Source organism: Falco punctatus (genome assembly GCF_963210335.1).
Source record: "Falco punctatus genome assembly, chromosome: 4".
NCBI lineage: Eukaryota > Metazoa > Chordata > Aves > Falconiformes > Falconidae > Falco > Falco punctatus.
The window spans coordinates 11,198,395-11,218,477 of record NC_137583.1 but is presented as its reverse complement, the minus strand read 5'-3'; the positions used below and the strand labels follow the sequence as shown (position 1 = coordinate 11,218,477).

Genomic DNA, 20,083 nt, shown 5'->3' with positions numbered 1-20,083 from the left:
GTTTGTCCCCTTGTTTCATTATTTTCCTTCCCTACTCTGACCTATTATTAACAGACCCACCTTCTACCTAGTGCTTCTGTTTCCCCTGATATATTTGTAAAAGGCCTCTTATTCTCCTTAATCCCTTTGGCTATAATTAACTCATTTTGCATTTTTGCTGCCCTTATCTTTTCCCTGCAAGCCTTAACTGACTGAATATTCTTGTTTGGTTGCCTCCCTGTTTTCCATTTCTACTAAAGGTTTTCTTTTTAATCCTTAGATCTATGAGCATGCTTTACGCACACTTATTTCTTGCATTCTTCTTCTTTATTTACTCTTCTTTTTCTCTCCCACCTTACTTATTGTGTGTGTAAGGACCCCTATCTGCTTCACACATGGGTAGATTTCACGACTGCCTCACATGGCACCTTACTTGCTTAGTTTCTTAATTCCCTCCAACCCATTTGCCTTTTTTCTTTGGCACTATGAGATTTTTTTTGACAATGTTGAGTTTTTCCTTCCCACTTGTGAGATTCCCACCTTCTCAGGCAGTTCCTTTCTTTCACCCAATACCTTTCGTTCTACAGAATACATGCAAAGTACAAAATATGTATTTTTAAAAAATTTTTGTTTGTGCAGGGTCTACTATTGACCCAGAAAACTAGAAGGGCTGAACACGGGCTCAGTGCTATTCAGGAAAGTGGATTTTGACTCCCAGTGCCAAAACTGTCTTTAGAGTTTGGGTCTTTATAACATCCCGGTGTCTCTTCCCAACGGGACTCTCTGGACAGCCCTTTTCTTTACTCCTCTCAGTCTCCAGCTTTTCCACCCTTCCTCTCAGCTGGGTTTGCCTTTGCTGTGATGGTTTTGAGCAGGTTTTATTTTCTTTCAATGCATTTTACCTCTCGTGCCAACAGCAATATCACGGGGGGGTGGGGGGGGGTGGGGGGGGTGGGCTGCCCCCCTGCTACTGGGGCTTGGCTGGGAAATGAGGAGCTCCTGACGCTCAGAGGAACGAGTTTGTGGCACATGATGGGGATCCATTGTGTTTACCTGAGGGGAAGGTGCCAGGGACTAGGCTGACACTGTGTGTTTGTGGACCAGGGTGGTAAAAGCCCACAGGACATTGTGGAGACCTGTCCACCGTCGCAGCACTGAGGCGGACTGTCCCACCCGCCATTTCAGGCTGCAGAAGGAGGGCACTTGGGCCACCTTCTTGCTTCTTGGCCTGCTGCTAACACCCACCTCAGGAGTGAGCATGGTGAGGAAACTTTTACTGCTAACAGAGAGGTGTAAACTGAAGTGGGGTCTCCAGCCATGCTTTTCCTCTCCTCCTGGGCACCCCCAAGGAGAGGCCACCAGGCTATGCAGGTACACCATAATTCAGTGGGTGGGGGCAGGGGTAAAAAAACCCGTTCTTTTGTTCCCGTTATTATGGAAACAGAAGCAAACAGAAGCTAAAAGAGACCCCTTGGAGGAGAGTCACAGGTGAACTTGTCCTACGTGGTGTCAGCAGCCAGGAGGCTTCCAGGGTGTGTGGTGAGGGCCTGGCCCAGATACCCGGGGCTGCCTGAGCCCTGCAGCCACTGCCGCTCACCTGGGAGGAGGCGACCAGCTCATCATGGTTTAAAAGACAACTAAATTGACTGTTCTTGCTCCAGCGCCACCTCCCTTTGCCCTTCCCACAATGTCCCCCCAGATCTGAGCCTCCACGGAGGCCAGGGCTGTGCTGCGTGGACAGCAGGATGGCGGCAAGGAAGAGAGAGGTTTGGAGGGGCAGCACGTGGGCTGCCTTCCCTCCGCAGGGTCTCCCTCCCTTACACCAGGCACATCCCACCGGAGCTGCCAGCTGGCTGCCCCCTCTGCTCCCTGCTCCAGTCCAACTTAGGGCAGAAGCAGCTGCAGATGGCCATGCCAGTTTTGCCAGCCTTGGTCCCAGCATCGCTCTGCAGTGGACATCATGGGCATTCTTTTGCCCTTTGCTCTCCTCTAGTTTCAGGCTCTGCCACTCCGGTGCTGCGGTTCAGTGGGGCAGAGCAGGGGAGGGAAGGAAGAAGAAGTTGGGGGGCTGCTTTACAGAAAAAAAAAAAAAAAAAAAGAAGAAAAAAGAAAAGAAAAGGCAGTCATCTGAGGCCTGGGCATGCTGGTGGTTTTGCTGCTTCCGTTGCATGATCCACCTTTATAGACACGCATGAGAAGACTTCTGAGGAACAGCCCTGGGCACTTCAGCATAACCGTGCACACGTGTGTGCAAACGCACAGCCCTGCATGCAGGCTTGCACACTGGGAAGGAGCCTGCGAGGCCAGGCTGCTCCCCAGCACACACTCACGCATGCATGCCTACCATCCTCCTTCCACAAAAGAGGTTTCTTTCATTTCCTGCAAGAGGAGGAGGTGGGAGAGAGGGAACTTGAAGGCTGCAAATTCCTCAGCCACATATCTTGCCTCCCTCTCCTTTCCTATGCTGCCTGCCAGCTCCATGTTCGGGAGCTGCGGCTCCTGCTTCCCATACAAATAGGCAAGGCTGAACAACTGTGCTTTTAAACCTTGTGAGACATTTCTGTAACTTTGTCGGTTGGTTGTTTTGGTTTTTTTTTCACAGCATTTGTGTGCTTTGCCTGCCAGAGACACCTCAAGGCTGCTCTAACTCTGTAGGGCCAAGTTGCTGTTTAGCTGGTTAGGAGCACAGGCATGCCTTGTGCTGTGGTTGAAGCCTTTTTTCCACCCGAGCTGTCCCCTTCTTTTCTCCAGCCAACCCCAGGAAGCTTGTCTTCATGCATATTGACAATTACTTTGTGCGGGAGTAACACTTTTCCAAACCCTGAGCGCTATATGAGCAGTATACCTGGCATTTCAAAGGGATATTGCTGTCAAGCACCCAGCTTGTCACAAAACTGTGAGCTGGAGCCACTAAAGCAGCAGGTGGTACCCAGGTGTGTTAGGCTAATCCTCAGCTCTCCTAAGCCAGAGTTACTTTCCCTCATGAGTAACTAGGACAAGCACAGAAGAGGCAGAGAGTGTTTCACAGTTATTTGGCACTTGCAGGCTCTCCCTTATTTTCTACAAGGTAGGTAGTATCACTTCTCCTGTGTCATGGACAGAGACATTAAGGATAGTGAGTAAGATCTTGTTCTCTCCAGAGCTGTGGCAAAGCAGCTTACCCAGCCACTCCAGGGCTGCCGTGGCTGGGAGGTGTTTCTTAGACCATTTGAAGCATCCGAATGCAGTGTTGTGGCTCAGCTCAGTTAGAGCTGGTGCTGATGTAGGACTGAGTCCAGCTGTCTCTCCTGTTTTTTTGCCTGATACTGCAGGCATAAATGAGTAGTATCAATTAGAAACCATGCCTGAAAGGCAAATAGATTTTGTGTTCTTTAAACAGGGGAAATCCTGTGCACAGAGATTTCAGGACCTGGTGGCTGGAGTGCAGAATGCATGGAGAGAAAGTCCGCTTTTGCAGAACGTTTCCCAAGGCATCCAAGGACTCTCTCAAACCCACAAAGCCTGCCCTAAAACCACAGCTGCAACAAAAGAGGAAGAGTCCACAGCAGAACTCGGAGCATATTAAACCTTGCAAAATAGGTCTCTTTCTGCGGTGGTGGGTATGTGTATAAATACATATATATACGTGTACATGAAGAGAGAGCTGGGTTTGTTCGGCATCGAGGCTAAAAGTGAAAGCAGCCTGCAGGAATGCTGAGCAGGGGCGGTGATTTCAGGCAGGGCTAGCAGTGGCAGGGCTGGATCCTGTGGAGGAGCGGCCCGCAGTGGTGGCTTCGCAAGGAGAATGACCAGTCTTCCCAGGCCATAGCGCAGCAGAAGTAAAGGACTCCGGCTGGTTTGTGAGCCACAGACGTAAATTCAGTAAGGATGTAAGTGGGAGAGTGAAATATCAGAAAGAGAGCACAAAGAAAAAGAGGGTGCAGATGAAAAGATGTCCAACTCGTGCAGGGTGCTAGGCCTAAAGGAATGTAATTTGCATGTGGCATTAAGGAATAACATAGGAAAAGAAAGTAAAAAGAGCGTGTTAAAATATAACCTGCTAAATGCTGGTACTATCTCTGTTCTTGTCAGTCCTGACACAACCCAGTGCAGCCACTGTTGAGTTCGGAGTTGTGCAGGCTCCCATGAAGTCGGTGTTCAAGGCTGGCCCCAGTGAGACTCTACCTGAGGTGGCTGCATTCCTGTGCATTGAGTCAGGAGCTCAGGGTTAACTCTTTCGAGGATGCAGGGCCTTTGCTGAGCAGGTGTGGGTCCCTCACGGACAGGTTTGCTGCAGCTGGAATGACACTGGCCAAAGGGATCTCGCCAAAGAAAGGAAATTCAAGGAGCCTGTGCCTGGACACCGTGTCTGTAAGAGCGGTTGCTTGATTTCAACTAACCTTTGGCCCACAGTGCCGGTGCATCCTTTGTGAATGTGCCTATGGTATGGTTTGCAGTCAGACCCACATGTTTTGGTTGCTGCGTGTATCCAGCTTAAAGTTTCCATTGGGATGTGACCATGTCCAAGGCCTGCACTAACACAGACTAATAGATTGCCACAACCCTATGGGTAGATAAATCCTGCCTTAACTGAGTGGGCAGAGGCATTAAACCTCTCAGTTAAGGTGGTGTAGAGCCTATTCTAGATCACAGGAGCCTGCAGCTCCTGGGAACAGTGGACTCACCTCCTGCATCACTTTAGAAAGCACAGAAGAAGGAAATGCACTGGAGATCTCTGCTACTATCTCAGTTCTTCTGAGCACAAGGTCAGCAGAAGAAAAACTACTCCATGCTATGTCTGGACTGCAGGCAGACAGGCTCCACTGGGCAAGCCACAACCCTTGTTCCCCAGTCACCTCATCCACACCAGGGATGTGGCTGGAGCTCCCTGACCTCCTTTAGCCCACGCACCCAGTCTTTTTTCCCAGGAAGTCAGAACAGAGCCACTGTAACCCTCAAGATGGAAGGACCAAGGCGTTCCTGAGACTAGGGGTTACAGTAGCATTTCCACCTCTGATTATCTGCGTCTCACCTTCTACTGGAGCAAAATACACTTCCATATCCCTCAAAGTCAGCCTGCTGTGGAAGTGATGGAGAAAGGAGGGTAAAGCGAGCAGATAATGCAGCAGTGAAGCATTTCTTTGCATCTTTCCTGGATAGAAGTATTGTCTCCGTTCCCATCACTTGCAGGACCAGCTGTGGTTTCTGGCAATGCCAGACACAGCTATCACTCTCTGGGTTCCTTTCCCTTTCATTGTCCCTCTGGAGAACAGAACTCCTGTTAAAAACCCTGCAAGTATCGCTGAGAGCCAGCTCTATTATTCACCAGCCAGTGAAGCAAGACAGGCATACTCTCCCACAACCTAGGGATGCCCCTCTGATCTGTTACCAATGGGGCTATCTTTAATGGGATCAGAGCCTGCCCTTTACCACATCCCAGTGGGACAACACCTGCCCACTAGAGAACAAAGAGGAAACCTGTTGTGATGGGAAAAAAGACAGAGTTCTCCCCAGAGGCGCAGTGAGGCCGTTTGATTAAGAGCATCTTTCTTCCAGCCAGCTGGTTTGTTAGCAAAACAACCAACTAAACGTCATCTTTATGCAAAAGAGAAAATCTCTGTGAAGCAAATGCCCCAAGTTCAGTTCTATTCACCTATATAAACCATGAGAAATCTGGGGAAATAATTGCAGAAGAAGACTGTAGGAGCAAGAGGGAAAATATTTCTGCCTAAAACCAGTATTTAATGTATTTTTTAAAAGGTAAATTCAGAACAATACTTGAAATGCCGCAGCAAAGAGATTTAACTAGAAGCTTCATTTCTAACATGTCCTCTTCAAAAGACCCAACAGTTACCAATCACTGTACATTTCTCTCAAGCTCCAGTCTTTGCAGAGGTTCAACATCCCAGTCAGGCAGGTCTAATTCCAGTTGTGCCTTCTGCATGAATGTCCTCTGGAGACTGACTGTCCTATGTGCACACATCTGCCCAGGAGTGCCCTTCATCTGTAGCACTCCCAGCCCTGGGGCACGGAACCAGAACGGGACCAACCAGCCCATTTCTCCTTGACAGTGGTGCCAAAGTCCAGATCAGGCTGTGCTTTCTTTTTCTCTGTCTAGTTCAAATTCCAAATCAGAGACCATAGTCTTGGTTGCTGGGGCTTCTCCCATGAGCTGACCAGAGCAAAACTGGCATATGAGCATAGGTGCAGGCTCCGAGGGGGGTCAGAAGAAAGTTATCTATGACCCAGGCACCACTTTGTGATACATGGTTCATTAGCCCCGTCCAGAGTTGGAGTGGAAGGACTCGGGCATGCTTGGATGTGTTTCTGCATCCTTGTTTCTTTGGCAGTTTTGTGATTCTGGCAGAAGTGTAATTGTGAACAAAGCTTTATTCCAGTGGATGCAGCACGTAACAAGAAGTTCACCTTCAGTTAGAGAGGATCTTAATATGACCTTCCATAAAAAAGGGGCATTGTTTTGAGTTGTTAAACAGCTGCTGTGTTCCACCCCAGTAATGGTTGCAATTCAGTAGTGAATAATATAAGCCCTAGATAAACAGCCGGTAAAATAATTTGGGATCTTTCCTGGCAGGGGGAAGCAGGCAAGTTACTCTACAAAAATAAATTATTATTCTCTCTGCCTAGGAAATGAAGTGTTCTCCTTTTCATCACCAAGTGGGCTGTCACAAAAAAAAAAAATCTCTTCCCACCCTTGTGTGCTGGAAGCAGCCCAATGCCATTTGCAGTATTCTCTTGCCATCTTCACTTTCATAGGAAGCAAGATGCGGTTTTAGTTTGGATTCATGCATCTTCTCCGTTTTCTCCTCTGACCCTTGCCTGCTTCTCCATCCGATTCCCTATCTTCTTAAAAATAAGCCTTCCAAACTGCCCACCCATTGTTCTGCACAGGCACAAACACCATCTCCTTTCTTGAAGCAGCCACGACGTGACTGCGAGAGAAGCAAAAGTTTCCCTAAACCACTCCCTCCTGCGAAACGCCGAGTGTCCGCTCGGTACGCGCCGTGTCTGTCTGTGCTGGGGCAGGACTGGAAAGCGCCGGGCCTTGGGTCTTGGCCTCCATCGGATGAACAATTTCCCGTTGAAGGTTACTCACTTCCTGTTTTCCGTATTTAGACAATCTGGGCCTATAGGGAGGCTTTGATTTGTTGTAAACTTCAGCTGGTTTAAACGTTAAGTTGCGGGAGACCGAGGTGAAGGGGAGGAAGGGAAAGGCCTGGAGACAAATTAAGGCTATTTAATGCCGCGACTGTGTTCTCTCGCAGTTTTCTAGTGACCATTAGAGCATGTGAAAGGAAGGTCAGGGGCTGACAGCATGGGAGATGGGGAAAGGGCTGCTTCACAGTGGGCTGGGGCTGGCGGCAGTGTGTGTGTGCATGTGCGTGGGGCTCCCTGTGTGCACGCCTGTACAGCAGTTGGGAGCAGCCGGGTGATACACTCCAATGACTAATTCCTCCAATGTGTCATTTTTGCCACAGACAGCTGTACGGAGAGACTAACGGCAGTGCAACAGTTCCATAGCGAAGGCAGGGAGGAGCCTCTAACCTAGAGAGGAGAGTGCTGTGCCCTTTCCCGGTGCCTATCAGTACACACCACACACTGACATTTGTTAGAACTTGCCCAGAAGTTTGCTAGAGTGGAGCGAGTCAATACTTGTACAAAGCTGATATGGTCATGTCTTTTTTATGCCTGTTTTTCAAGGGGAAACTGAGGCATGAAGTGCTGTAACTGTGCTTGTTATCAGAAAGGGACTGAGTGAGGGTTTGAGGTGAGTACTGGCACCAGTCAGGCAGTGGTCTGTCTCCAGAGATGTGCTTCTTCATGAAGAACATCTTCCTTGTGCTGGTGGGAGTTATGCTTGGATAGAGAAAAATAGTGTGCAGCCCAGAGTGCCTGTGGGCATAAAGGTCACATGAATGGTTTTGGTTTGTTCCTTTTTGTTCATGTTCATCTAGTTCTCATCTAACAGATTAACTCTCAAAACAGGGTGCTTTTGCTTCCAAATTTTACAAGAATCTACAAAAATTAAAATAAAACAAACAAACAAAAAAAAGCAGATGGGCTGAAATGCAGCAGGAGGGGGTAAATTAATCTGAATTTTACAGCAAAGTCCAGTAGGGATTTCCAGGGACACCCTGAAATCACTCTAGCAATATAACCTGCTAGCAGAATGCCAATGTGGGCAGGTGAGAGTGAATGAAAGAACCAGAGATAAAAAAATCACAAAACAACCAACATAAAGCTCTTGCGTCCCAGGTAAAGAAATCTGCCATGTCCTCTCTCCCTGACGGAGACTGAATCAAGCTCCAGAGGACAATAAAAGCACTGGGGAAGACTGCTGAAGCACTGAAGTGTTTAGGAGAAACAAGGGTCGTCTTCTCACGCTGTGGCATTGATAGGCCCAACTCCAGATGATTTACATACGCTCTTGACCCTCCTGAGCCAGAGTCAACTTTCCTCCAAATAACTCCCTGCAGCCCAGAGCACAGAATCACAGAGAGGCACAGGAGCAGGACACAGGCAGGTAGCTGTTTTCTCCCTGACATTGCTGCATAGGCTGGGTTAACGTTATACTTCCCTGATTCCATTTTTATAGACCAAACAGTAGCAGTTCCCTCCTTCAGTGGTATGTTGAAGCCTTTCCCTGAAGGAGGGGTTAGTTCTCTATTGTGTTACTACCTGCTGGATGTTTTTCTGCTGTATCTCCTACCCTGTGATTGCATTTGACTCAGCCGAGCTTTTGGTGCTCAGAAATGCAACTTAGTTGTTATTGCAAATGCAGTATAGTTCTCACTGTCTATAGAAACTTTAGTTTCTCCCGTAAGTTTCCTCTGTAGGGGCCCTCGACCACCCAGCAGCACCTTGATGCAATCTAAACCCTGAATTTAGGACAAGCTCTGGATCTGACAGGGACACATCAGACTGAATCAGGATTGACCGCAAAGTCGGCACCACGGAGAATTGCACCCAAAGATGTTCAAGCAAATGGTGTCCCTGAATCAGCACCAGCCGGCTGCCCTGATGCCGAGGTTTGATCTGTTAGATCCAGAGCAGCCTGGTTTGCACTCATATCACCATGCTTAAAGAACAGTCACTTAATCTCACTTAGAAATGTTTACTTGCAAGGACCAGATGGCCCAGGGAGTTGGACTAAACAAAGCATTTTACTTCTAGGTCATGCATTCTAATCCAGTCCAGGTTGATGATAAATGAACATATTCACCTGATAGCCACTTTTGACTTATTTTTTGGTGTTTTTCAGGCTGGTTTCCAAGGGGAGATGTCACACCACAAAATCTCCCTCTGTGCCCTGCCACAGTTGGTACTGATTTGACTGTGTCTGTGGAGAAGCCAAGGATCAAATGCTCCATGGCGCCAGACTGTTTTCTTTTGCAGCCTGCAGGTAAGGGGAAGTTGTCCGATGTCTGGCTGTGTCATGCCTGCTCTGTGGATGGGCAGGATTTCAGTTTGCAAAGCTGCTGGTCCAACCCCCTCCACCAATGTGAAATTCATTTTAAAAAATAGGGAAATATTTAATTGCAGTTGACATATAGGCACTCTCTGCTATGAACTTTACATGCAATCACAGATAACAGCATCAAAATTAATGCCTGCTTCCCACTTGTCCTGCTATAAGCAATAAACGTTTGGCAAGTCAGTAAATAACAAAATTCTCATGTGGCCATCTACAGGTCACCAGGATACTTAAGAAGTTTGCGTTAATTATACCATGTTTGCCATCAAAGAGGGGATATTAACCCTTTCGAGCTATTGCAGGAAAGCAGTGGAGTCACTTAGAAGTAAATGAAATCTTGTCACTAAAAGTGCAACCTTTGCAACATTAAAAAGAAAAAGGGGAGATGTTTGAGGCAAAACCCTCACTAGACATCATGGAAAATACGGTACCTTTTCAGCTTTCCTTTTATTTATTTTGTATTTTGACATCAAACACTCCCTGTAACTTAATCTTCTTGGCTTTTGATGTGGCCGTGGAGACATGACAATTAAGCATGGCTTAAAACAATAATCCCAACAACAGGAACCAAAGGCAAGTAATGTCAGGGCTACCTCCTCACAAAAAGCCTGTCCCCAAGTGTTTCGTGGTAGTGAAAGGATCGTAAATCCCAATTTGTTGCCTTGATATAGGCTCTGTGCTTACACTTTACGTTGAACTTTACACACTTGCTCCATTTCCATTCCCTGCTGTTTGTTTTTCTTCCGCTATGCAAAATGTCTGGAGACAAACACAATACGTCGCAGAGAGATGGTTTGATCTTTCACAGATTAGTGCCACCTGACAAATACAGGATTATTTATTATCTGTGTTGCAGGAACCGCTGAAGACCCCACTCAGAAGAGGCACGCTCCGGGTGCTGTGGGGCTGCAGCACCTCTTCTGACAAGCTGGTGGGTTTTGGCCCTGATTCCGCGAGCAGATTGGACCGACCCGGCAAAGTGCCTGCAGAGAGGCAACACCAAGGTAAGCCATCATCAAAGCCTGAATGGGCGTGTGATGTGCCACCAAAGCAAATAGCTTGATAAGCCTAAATTATTTTTAAGAGATCTTGTTAGTTCTGTTCTCTCCTTGTCTCGGTCTCAGCTATTCAAATATGGAGGGAGGGTTGCTGAGTTTTGTTACAACCGTGTTTTAAACCTGTCTGAAAACGAACATGTTTCTTTTTAAATGAAGCTTGCACGGTATGCTATAAACTGCTTTTTTCTTTTTTTTTTTTTTTTTTCCTTTTTTTAATGGGTGTTTGCACTAAGCCTCGCTAAACAAGTTAGAGAGAGATGATTAACTCCTCTGAAATGATGCAGGAAGGCCTCGTCCCAGTTGTGTGTGCTTTCTTGTCATTCGTGAGCAGGGCTTGCAAACAGGGCTGGGGAGGAGGCTGCAGGGTTAAAAAGCAGCAGTGATAGAAAGGGCTGGAATTTACATACACACGCTGAAAAAGGAACTCAGGTTATTTTTTTTCTTCATGAGTAAGGAGTTATGCCCAGGTTCATTTCCACAGAAGTGAGATGCAACTCCTGGGGGGGTCAAAGGAGCAAACCCAAAGTTCATTAGGCGTTTTCTTGAAAATATTGTTTTAGTAGACCAGTACTCACCCCTACACATGGTGGGGGGACTTTGCAAAACTTTGCTTCACTCCGTCAGGCCCCAAGGAGTTCCTTGTGTGGGTCAGACTCAATCATGTGATGAAAGCAGCTGCAAAGTTTTGGCTGTGGGCTGCCTGGTAAGCACTTTTCTCCATCCTCATGTACCAGCCCATGTGTGCACGCCCTGCACCTCTGTTCACCAGACAGCACTGAGCAGCTCTGGGCTGGCCACCCCACATTGCTCCCCTTCACACCACTGATGATGCCAAACAGTAAGAAAGAGGCTTCCAGACTGATGGTGTTGCCTGTTACAGCAGTGCAAGAACCTATGGAGAACTTTACCCAGTCTGATGCAGTTGAAACCCACTAAGGCAGATGGCTGCTTCTCTGCATTTACGATGCCTTTAAAACTTGTTTTTATTTGAAAAGTATTTTCTCCAAGCACTTTAAAAACAACAGAATTAACCCCCGAGAAACAACAGTCCATCATCTGCACTGTGGTGGTGCCTTAGATTTTAAACTGGTTCAGAAACTTTAGTGCACTTAACTACGTGACCTCGTCACCCCAAAACACCACCAGAGAATGAGCTTTTGTACCTGCGCTTTTTATACTAAATCATTCACCAGCTACTTTTTTTGTCTTAGCCTAATAGGTTTTTGAAATACCAATAGACCACTCTGCATAAAGTTTAAGCTAATTATTCTACTGGCAACAATGACGACGATAATTTTTCCTTTCTCCCTATTAAAAGCAGCCTTTATGACATGAAGCTGGGCACAAGTACTTTCACAAAAAAGGTATTTTATTATTCTTAGCAGTATTCACCTTGAAGGAATATGAGGAAAGCATACACTTTTTACAGACAATATATAAACATGTTGTACATAATTAACAATAACTTAGTTCACTAATCCAAAAATAAGCAAAATAAAAATTAAAATAAAAACAGAAAATACTGAAGAATTTTTTTATGCTGATACAAGTACAAAATAATTTAAATCTCGACTGCCGTTGTCTATGCTGCAGTGACTGACAATATATTGCACTTTGTCAACTGTATCAGTAATCCCTGTCTTCCACCCACATCCCTTCCCCACCCCCTGCCCAAATCCGAAAGAAATTTGAGTTGGGTACAAATAATATACAACTGTACCATTGCAAAAGATAAAAAGTAAAAAGGACCCAATTTTTTACTTCAGTAGATTAAAAATTCTTAGATTGCTCCCAACCAATTTAGTTTCTCATTTATTTCCACTTCTTTACAAAGTGCACCTATATGCCTACGCAGACCAGAAAAAGGAGGAAAGCAGGATTTTCATGGCTGCTTGGTTCTTAATTCATTATCAAATATTTGAATTACATGTTTAGAAAAAAATTAACATACATCAATTTTTATTTGTTTTGTTGTGGTTTTTTTCTTTAAAGCAGGACTTTTGCAGTAAAGATACAATTGGCTTGATCAAAAAAAAAAGAAAAAAAGAAAAAAACCCCAACAACAAAAGTTAAAAATTAAAAAAAAAAATAAAAAGCTTGTCACAGAGTTAAGCTTACGTGGTTTACATTATCAAACCCCTCTGTTCATTGGGGCATTTTCATCAGAAGTATAGCTAAATATGTACATTGTATGTTATACTGGAGCTTGTGTTCACGAGAGGCATCAGATCATAACAATCAATAGAATACACTTCACATTGGCAATAGCTTTGTTTTCGGTCATTTACGTACAATATGCTTTAATAATGGGAGATTTAATTTTTTCTTTTTTTTCTTTTTGTTTTTTTTATCATATAAAATATGCTACGGAAAAACGACGTTCCCCTTAGAACGATGCTTTCCCTCGTCTCATCAGCTGTCGCTGTGTCTGGGATTTGACGGATGTGTGAAGCTCCAACTGATTGTCTCTCCCTTTCCCCTCTCCAGTGATCTCAACCTCATTTCTGCCCTTCCTCCCTGTGAAGTCCACCGGGGCCTGGATGCCTGAGACAGCACACGGGCTGGCTGGCTTGTGTGGATGTGGTGGCCACACTGCCGTAAGTTTACCCAAGCAGCTAATTTGCATTTTTAAGCGACAGCTGCCAACACAACAGAACAAAATGCTTCAACCTCTAAAGTCTGTGAGTTGGATGTTTTCATGCCCTGTGATGGTTTTTGCTGTGCTAGAAGTTAGCTGCGACAGTTTGGTAAACGCCTGTATCTCACCCCTTGCTAGTGCAGGATTGCCTTCCCGAGAGTTTTTTCCCCCAACAGTTTGTCTGATCTAGCTGTCTGGTTTGAGGAATAATAGGGTAGCTGGGAGGGGGGCTGTTTTGTTTTTTCTTTAAATAAATTTTTCATGTTAGGGAAAAGAATGAAAAAATTGTGTCAAAATAATCACCATCTTGGGCACATTTTACTGCTACATTTTGGCTTTGTTCTCCCCCTCCCCCCCCAGTTTTTTCCCCCCTTCCAGGTTAAGTATTTTGGTACGGAAGATAGACAGAGCTAATCCAAGGGGGCTGCTGAGTATGTTCCACTCTCTCCCCCTTGTTTTGAAGGCAGGTTTTCTTACAGGATAGCCATTGCAAACAACAGCACAAAAACATGCAATCAGAGGGGTTGAGGCTTTTTGTGGAAAACAAAGAGCAAAATAAATATGACTTTGTGTCTGATTTCATTTTAAAAATTAAGTTTTTATAAAGATGTCCTTTTCTTTTTTTCTTTTTCTTTTTTCTTCTTTTTTCCCCATCCCTAACAAAGTCTGCGATAGAAATCCAGCATGTCTGGCTTCCAGTGAGCCGGTTCCAACCCGGGAGGCTGCTTATATCTCTTTACAATATTCACAGTAATAACAAAGAGAGAAAGGAAAGCCAGTTCCAAGCCTTTTCCTTCAGCTTCTGCCACCTTTTGCTTCCCGCTGGACCATTAAGTATCGAACAGGTGAGTTCTTTTTCCTTATACCTGAGGGGGCAAAGTGCATTACAGGCACCACTACACGTTTCTGCAGAAGACCCATCATTTGCAAGTTTTTAGTCCAGCATTAAGAGTTAAACCACATGGGAGCAAAGATCCCCTCTTGCCATCCCTACATTCTCCTCTTGGCAGAACGTTTTCTTACTTGATGTCATCTTAGGCAAAGCCCCATGTTCTTGATCTCTGGGTGGGTCTCTTGGTCATCAGGTTTTATCCCATGGCTGTAACCATGCTGGATGGGTGTGGATGTCCAAATGAGATGCTGGAAGATGGGTGGATGGGGGTAGGTGTTGGTAGGATGTGTCCAGAGTGGCTGAAAGGTGGCAAATGCCCCATGGGCGCCATATGACTAGCGAGGGCAGCAGCGCTGAAAGGAGATGATTTCTCCTGCATGCACTTGGACAGTTCCTCAAAACACTCGGAGCCTTTCTTGCTTTTCTTTGATTTGTTGGACATTTTCCTATTCCTGGTCTGAATTCCTTCCTTTTTCATGGTCAGAGGCCTGTTCACCTGCAAGAAATGAGAAAATCAGGCTCATGCAGACAAAATGACCTTATTGTGCAAAAATGAAAATATTTGGATAGACCCCATGTGTTTTTCCTGGATGGAGACCTTTTTCTGGCCCAAAAATATTGTGTTTCTCTCTGCAGAACTTGTTTATATTGATTTGTTTAATAAAACCACACACAGAAAAAACCTCTAGACATGAAAAACAAATTGGACTGAATTTGGCAGCTGATAACTCTCTTTCCTGTAGGCTTACCCTCAGTCCTCATTCATTTCCTAATAGAAGAGATCAAACTAGGAGGCACACATTGACCCAAATTCAGTCCTAAGACAAGAACAATCTTGTACTGGTAACCTCTGTTACTTACAGTTTAAATAACGTTCCAACTTGTCAAGCGATCCCTGCTTAGGATTAATTTCTTTTTAAAAAATATACAATAAAACAAAGCCTTAGATATAATTATTTTTTAAAAAAGTCAAAATGAAGATGCGCCAGCAGGATTAATGTTTGCACAGAACCCATTCCAAATGGTCTCTGTGTTTCTGGAAGGAAACAGCACACAAAACGCACTTAGTTAAAACAAAGTGTGGTAGCTCTGTTTTGCCCAATTTGCCAAAGCGTTAGAAGCCAAGCTAATACATTGTAATGTCACTAAACTTAGCATCACTATGCTGACAAAGAACGGCTGTCACTTCCCAGGGGAACCTTAGAGACAGGGGAAGGAATAAAACAACAACCAAAACCCTGAAACCAATAAAAGCCCAGTATACACCATGCAGTTAAGACATCAACCCCAGCTAGGCAAGCAGCAACACATGAGATGAGTAAATACTCACATTGTGCAATTTATAGTAGAGTCCGCAGGCATTACAAACTGGGTCCCCGTTTGCATTACGTCGCCATAAGGTCGTGGTGGTTGTCTGACAGTTGGCACAACAAGTCCCTGCTCTCCTAGCCGCTGACTAACAAAAAGAAATAGAAAATTAAAAATGTATTGGCAGGATGAAAGGTCATGAGAAAGGTCAAGTTGGACTCAGTATTTAGGTTGGGTAGAACTAGTTACTAGGATTTTTACAGAGCATCAGGGCTGAAGGAAAGCTCCCGTCTGTTTGAGTTTTGTGGCCATTAGGTTTTTGTTTAAATTCAAGTATTCTCTGCAAACTGCAGCTTCAAGCCCTGTGGCAGTGTGTGTGCACAGGGGAAGTAATGAGGGAAACAACACATCTCTAACTCTACAAACAAAAGTTTTAGAGGGGGGCAATATCATCCGATTTGTTTAGGTTTTCCCTTTGCAGGATTCTAGAATGCTCCTGAAAATATACTTGCCTTTTTTTTTAAAAAATGACCAATTTAGTTTGTGCCAATGTTGCAACTGGGTTTGAAAATAAGGAATGATCTTAAAAAATGTGATTTTTACCCCTACTCTGCCCCTTTAAAGATGGACACAAAAGAAAAGCCACTGCATTACTTAACTGGTTAACTGGGTGCATTACTTAACTGAGTATTTATCAGAGCCATCACTGAAAATTCAGTTTCCATTTACAAGTGAAAGGGAGAAAACAAAACCGGCTCCAACTTTCTTTTAAATATTTAGCAAACCAAATTTCATGCCTTGAAGCAATGATTCCACTGACCCTGTCTGCCGCCTGTCCCAACTCAGTTCCTTGGCTGACAAGCCCTCAAACAACTGTCTTAAAAGAAAAAAAAAATTAAAAAAAAAACACCAAAAAATTCACCACCCTTTCCTAAAACTATTGTTCTGCCAAAACCAAGGTGGGGGAAAAGAAAAATGCCCAAACATTCACCCACCTCCCAAAACAAGAACAGGAAAAGTAGAACAGCAGGCAGCCAGTAATTCCTGGATGGGCCCTTGTCTAGCAGACCCCACAATAATACGTTCTTTGTGCAAGCATGGTGTCATATAAAGTGTTACGGATGGACTAATTGCACCCCATATTTCGGGAAGTTATTTTGTATTAGAAAACTTCAGCCCTGCCTCTGGAAGTGGTCAAAATATAGCCCATTTTGTGCAATTGGATTATTGCTGAGGACTCATTATTTTCTTCTCTTAAATTAGCAGTTTACTTTCTAATGTATATCTATTGTGGTAACTTCCCCGGGGCCTTGCTCCCTGGATATTTTTGCAATTAGCCACTGAGAGCCATAAGGTGAAGCAGCAGTAGCTCACATTAATGTGCTCGGCATCTCCGCGCGCAGAGCACAAAGTCCCGGAGCGGTGGGTTTCTCAGACCAGAACTTTGTGCGCTTCCCTGCCTGCCGGCTCCGCTGGGGAGCTGGCACCGCTCAGGCACAGACAGACCCAGCTCTCACAAGAGGAGCACCAGGTTCTGTTCTCACTTGTTCCTGATTTATGCCATGGCCCTCTGCAACTTTCCCAAAGCTGAGAGACGGCTCAGCAGTCTAAGGCAAGAATCAGGCCCTCGGAGACTCATATATTTCAGCCCCTTACTCGCCTGTAAGAACAAGCCAAAGGCAGAAAGAGGGGGTACCCCCTACTGCAAGTACACTCATGCAACCCAAACACAATTAATGCCAGACATCCAAACACTAGTGTTATTAATATGATCACTTTGCTATTGCATGTCATAATGAACAAATTCCCAAAGATGGCCATCTCCTCTCCCCCGCAAACAAGCAAACTACAGTGGAAAAAGGGGCAATAAACAAAGCTGTAAATCAATTAAAACAAAACATTAAAACAACTACACTAAAAGAAAACCGCTCTAGTGCTCCCCAAACCCCGTGCCAAGAGCTGTGAGCTAAGTGTAACACTCTCCCAGCACACTGGAAGGTGGAGACCCATGTTTGCATATTTGAGATGGCTTACTGATACTCAACTATGCTGCTTAACTCTATGGCCTGTCCCATTCAGGCTGGAAAGCACTTGAGCCTGAGAGACGATAATGTTACACTGTTGTCTTAACATTTTTCTATATGTCAGTCACTTTAGAAGGCAAGTCATTAAGAGGCTTGCATAGTTGAAATTCTGGCTCATGACAGAAATCTTCTGTATCCCATCCCAGTGTTAAGAGCAGTAATGCCAATTTTCTGCTCTCCAAACCTCATTGAAACGTGCCCATGAATAGCTAAGAGACTTAGGCACCATAAATCACAAAGCTCCAAAAAATATATTTATTATTCTTAGCATTTTACGCATTATTTGTGGAGTAGAGTGTATTAGAAATTTCAAAACAGCAAGCATGACTGGCAAGGCTTGCCTATAGAAACTCTCTAAAGCTTTTAGAGTCAGGAAACAGATACACAAAGTTTCCTTATCTTTAACGTACAGATATCCGGATAGGAAACTACTACCAGGAGCTTAGAAAGGACTTTTTTTTTTAAATCACTCAAATGAAAATACAAAGTATAGGTGACTCCATGGAAAAATAATAGGAATTTTTTTTTAAACAGTAGGGGATTGTCTGGGGAGGGAACCAATATTAATATTGCCAGAGAATATAAGAGTGAAAATTACTTCATGGCTTTTATACAAATAATTATTAGGTAGGGAGCAGTAGCTTTGACTCATCTGATTTGTTTTGCTTTTTGGAGCTGGAACTTTTTTTTGTACACGGTGGAGGACATTCACGTTCATAACCCTTTCGCTCCCAGTACGCCCCCAAAAACATCCCAAGAGGCCAAATAAACGAGGAATTAAATTAAAAGCTGTCATCCGAGGATAAACGGGGAGACGGATACACGATATCCCGCATGTATTGTGAGCGGCAGGGAGGCTTGGGACAGAGGCGCGCTCGGCGGGCTGCAGCGGCGCGGTTGGTCTGTGCCGGGGCTGCCGGGGCTGCGGGTTGAGGGGGGGAGATCTGCCCCGAGGCGCAGCAGTGACCTCGACGTGACTGACCCCCGTGTACAGTACAGCTCAGCTCCGCGCAGGGGCTGAGCAGAGATGAGACACGTTTGGCTTGTGCCTGCGTGTGGTCCCTTTGCCTAATTTATCCCCAAACCCAGAAGAAAGAGAGACACCTACCAGCCTTCGCTTAGGTTTAATGAGAGGTCGGTTTTGACCATTCATTTTGTGGTAGAGCCCGCAGGCGTTACACAGGTAATGCCCGGTGCCGTCTCTTCTCCAGAGAGGGGTAGCAGTTGCTCCACAGTTCACACACTCTCTGCCTTCTAAATGGAAACACGAAGAAACCGGATTTCTTTCTTTAAAAACAAATTCACAAAAGCTTTTTGCATTGTCCTTTAGGCATTTTCCAGAAGTCAAAACAGTGTGTTAATTCAAGCACAATCAGACAGCAGTGACATCTACAGCACATGCAGCAAGGAGCTCAGTGTTTCGAGAACGGCCAGACTCCAGCAAGTATTTTATGTCTGCTCAAAAACAGGCAGATCTCTCTGCAAGGTGAGAAAGAGTGACACTCTCATTGTGTCAGATGGAAGTTATCATTTCAGTAATGAGAACTCCCTTAATCTGCACTGGGCACCGCTCCCCTCCCATATCTATTGCACTCCAATGGTTAGATCCCATGTTCTCCTGCTACAAATACACATGTACACAAACACACCTGCAAACACACAACATGCTAGAGAGTCAAAGGAAGAGTTTTTCTAGGATTAAATCTAAGCAAAAAGACCTCCCGTCCTGTGCTTTCTCTTTTGTTGCAAATGCTACAAGATGAGAAAGCAAAGCCGAGCAGACTGGGAATGGATACAGAATGCCAAAGTCTGTTATGATTTCTGTTCTTAAGGCAGAAAAAAGTTAATTCTGATCTTTGAGAAAGTTCAGTTTCAGCGAACACTCTGGGAAATACTGTAAAACAACAGGCTTTCAGTTCTTTCCTGCTTCGGTGATTTTTCAGCAATACAGTTTGGATTTGGTAGGGAGCAGTTTACCTTATTATTGCTTCATTATTAGTTTTAGCAGCACAACGTGGGAAACGCAGCATTGTAGAATGGCTGTATTAAAACCCAGCGTGTAACTCCTAGATATCCATTTCTGCCCAGAAAAGCTCTCTGCTAAAAGTTCATTTGCCTCTGATGGTTTGAGGGCAGGTCTGCTTAATATAGAAATCTCTCAATATAGTTTATGCAAATCCTACAGTATTTAACTAGAGAGGAAATTCTTTTTGCTAATAACTGAAGCAGGCCATGTTGAGTTCAGCAGGGCTTGCGTCTCCTTTAATCTAGGGAGTGGGTGGCTTTTAAACAACACAGTCTAGAGTGAAAAATGAGGGGAGCTCTGCGGCGCTGCATTTGTAGCTTTTGTCCCTCCTAGGGCAGGAAGCTGCAGGAGTCGTTGTGTCGTGAGTCTTAGTTTTCCTACAAAAACACTGAGTGGTCACGAACTTTCCCCAGTTCCTTGCACAGGGGGGCTCCCTTACAGAAAAAAAAATAAAAATACCAACACGTAAAACAAAACAAGAAAAGCTCCTTACTTCCCCCATCTAATAAAATCATCGGCAACTACAGGACAAAAATAAAAATGCTACTCGAGATCCCTTTTATTATCTTCAGAGACCGAGGTCTTGAATTGGTTTCCAAACTCGGGAGGCTCATGCTGCTGATTGC

The 20,083-nt window shown here is 44.9% G+C and overlaps 1 protein-coding gene and 1 long non-coding RNA gene across 20 annotated transcripts in view; one reads left to right on the top strand and one right to left on the bottom strand.

The window, feature by feature from the left end:
- The window catches only part of LOC308063020, a 54,761-nt gene extending 42,157 nt beyond the window's left edge, over positions 1-12,604 (top strand). For 11 of the 15 annotated variants that reach the window (XR_013927804.1, XR_013927805.1, XR_013927806.1 and 8 more), the window contains one exon: positions 3,359-12,604. This is a non-coding gene — a long non-coding RNA (uncharacterized lncRNA). The remainder of the gene's footprint in view (positions 1-3,358) is intronic. The other 4 variants (XR_013927814.1, XR_013927815.1, XR_013927816.1 and 1 more) reach the window with 4 other exon arrangements.
- GATA2 (GATA binding protein 2) overlaps positions 11,858-20,083 on the bottom strand; it is an 11,958-nt gene continuing 3,732 nt past the window's right edge. For 4 of the 5 annotated variants that reach the window (XM_080385415.1, XM_080385419.1, XM_080385418.1 and 1 more), the window contains 3 exons: positions 18,540-18,718; positions 15,370-15,495; positions 11,858-14,535 (listed from right to left, as the gene is read on the bottom strand). In XM_080385415.1, coding sequence (XP_080241541.1) covers positions 14,236-14,535; positions 15,370-15,495; positions 18,540-18,718 — 605 coding nt within the window. In that variant the 3' untranslated portion in view covers positions 11,858-14,235. The remainder of the gene's footprint in view (positions 14,536-15,369; positions 15,496-18,539; positions 18,719-20,083) is intronic. The other variant, XM_080385416.1, reaches the window with a different exon arrangement.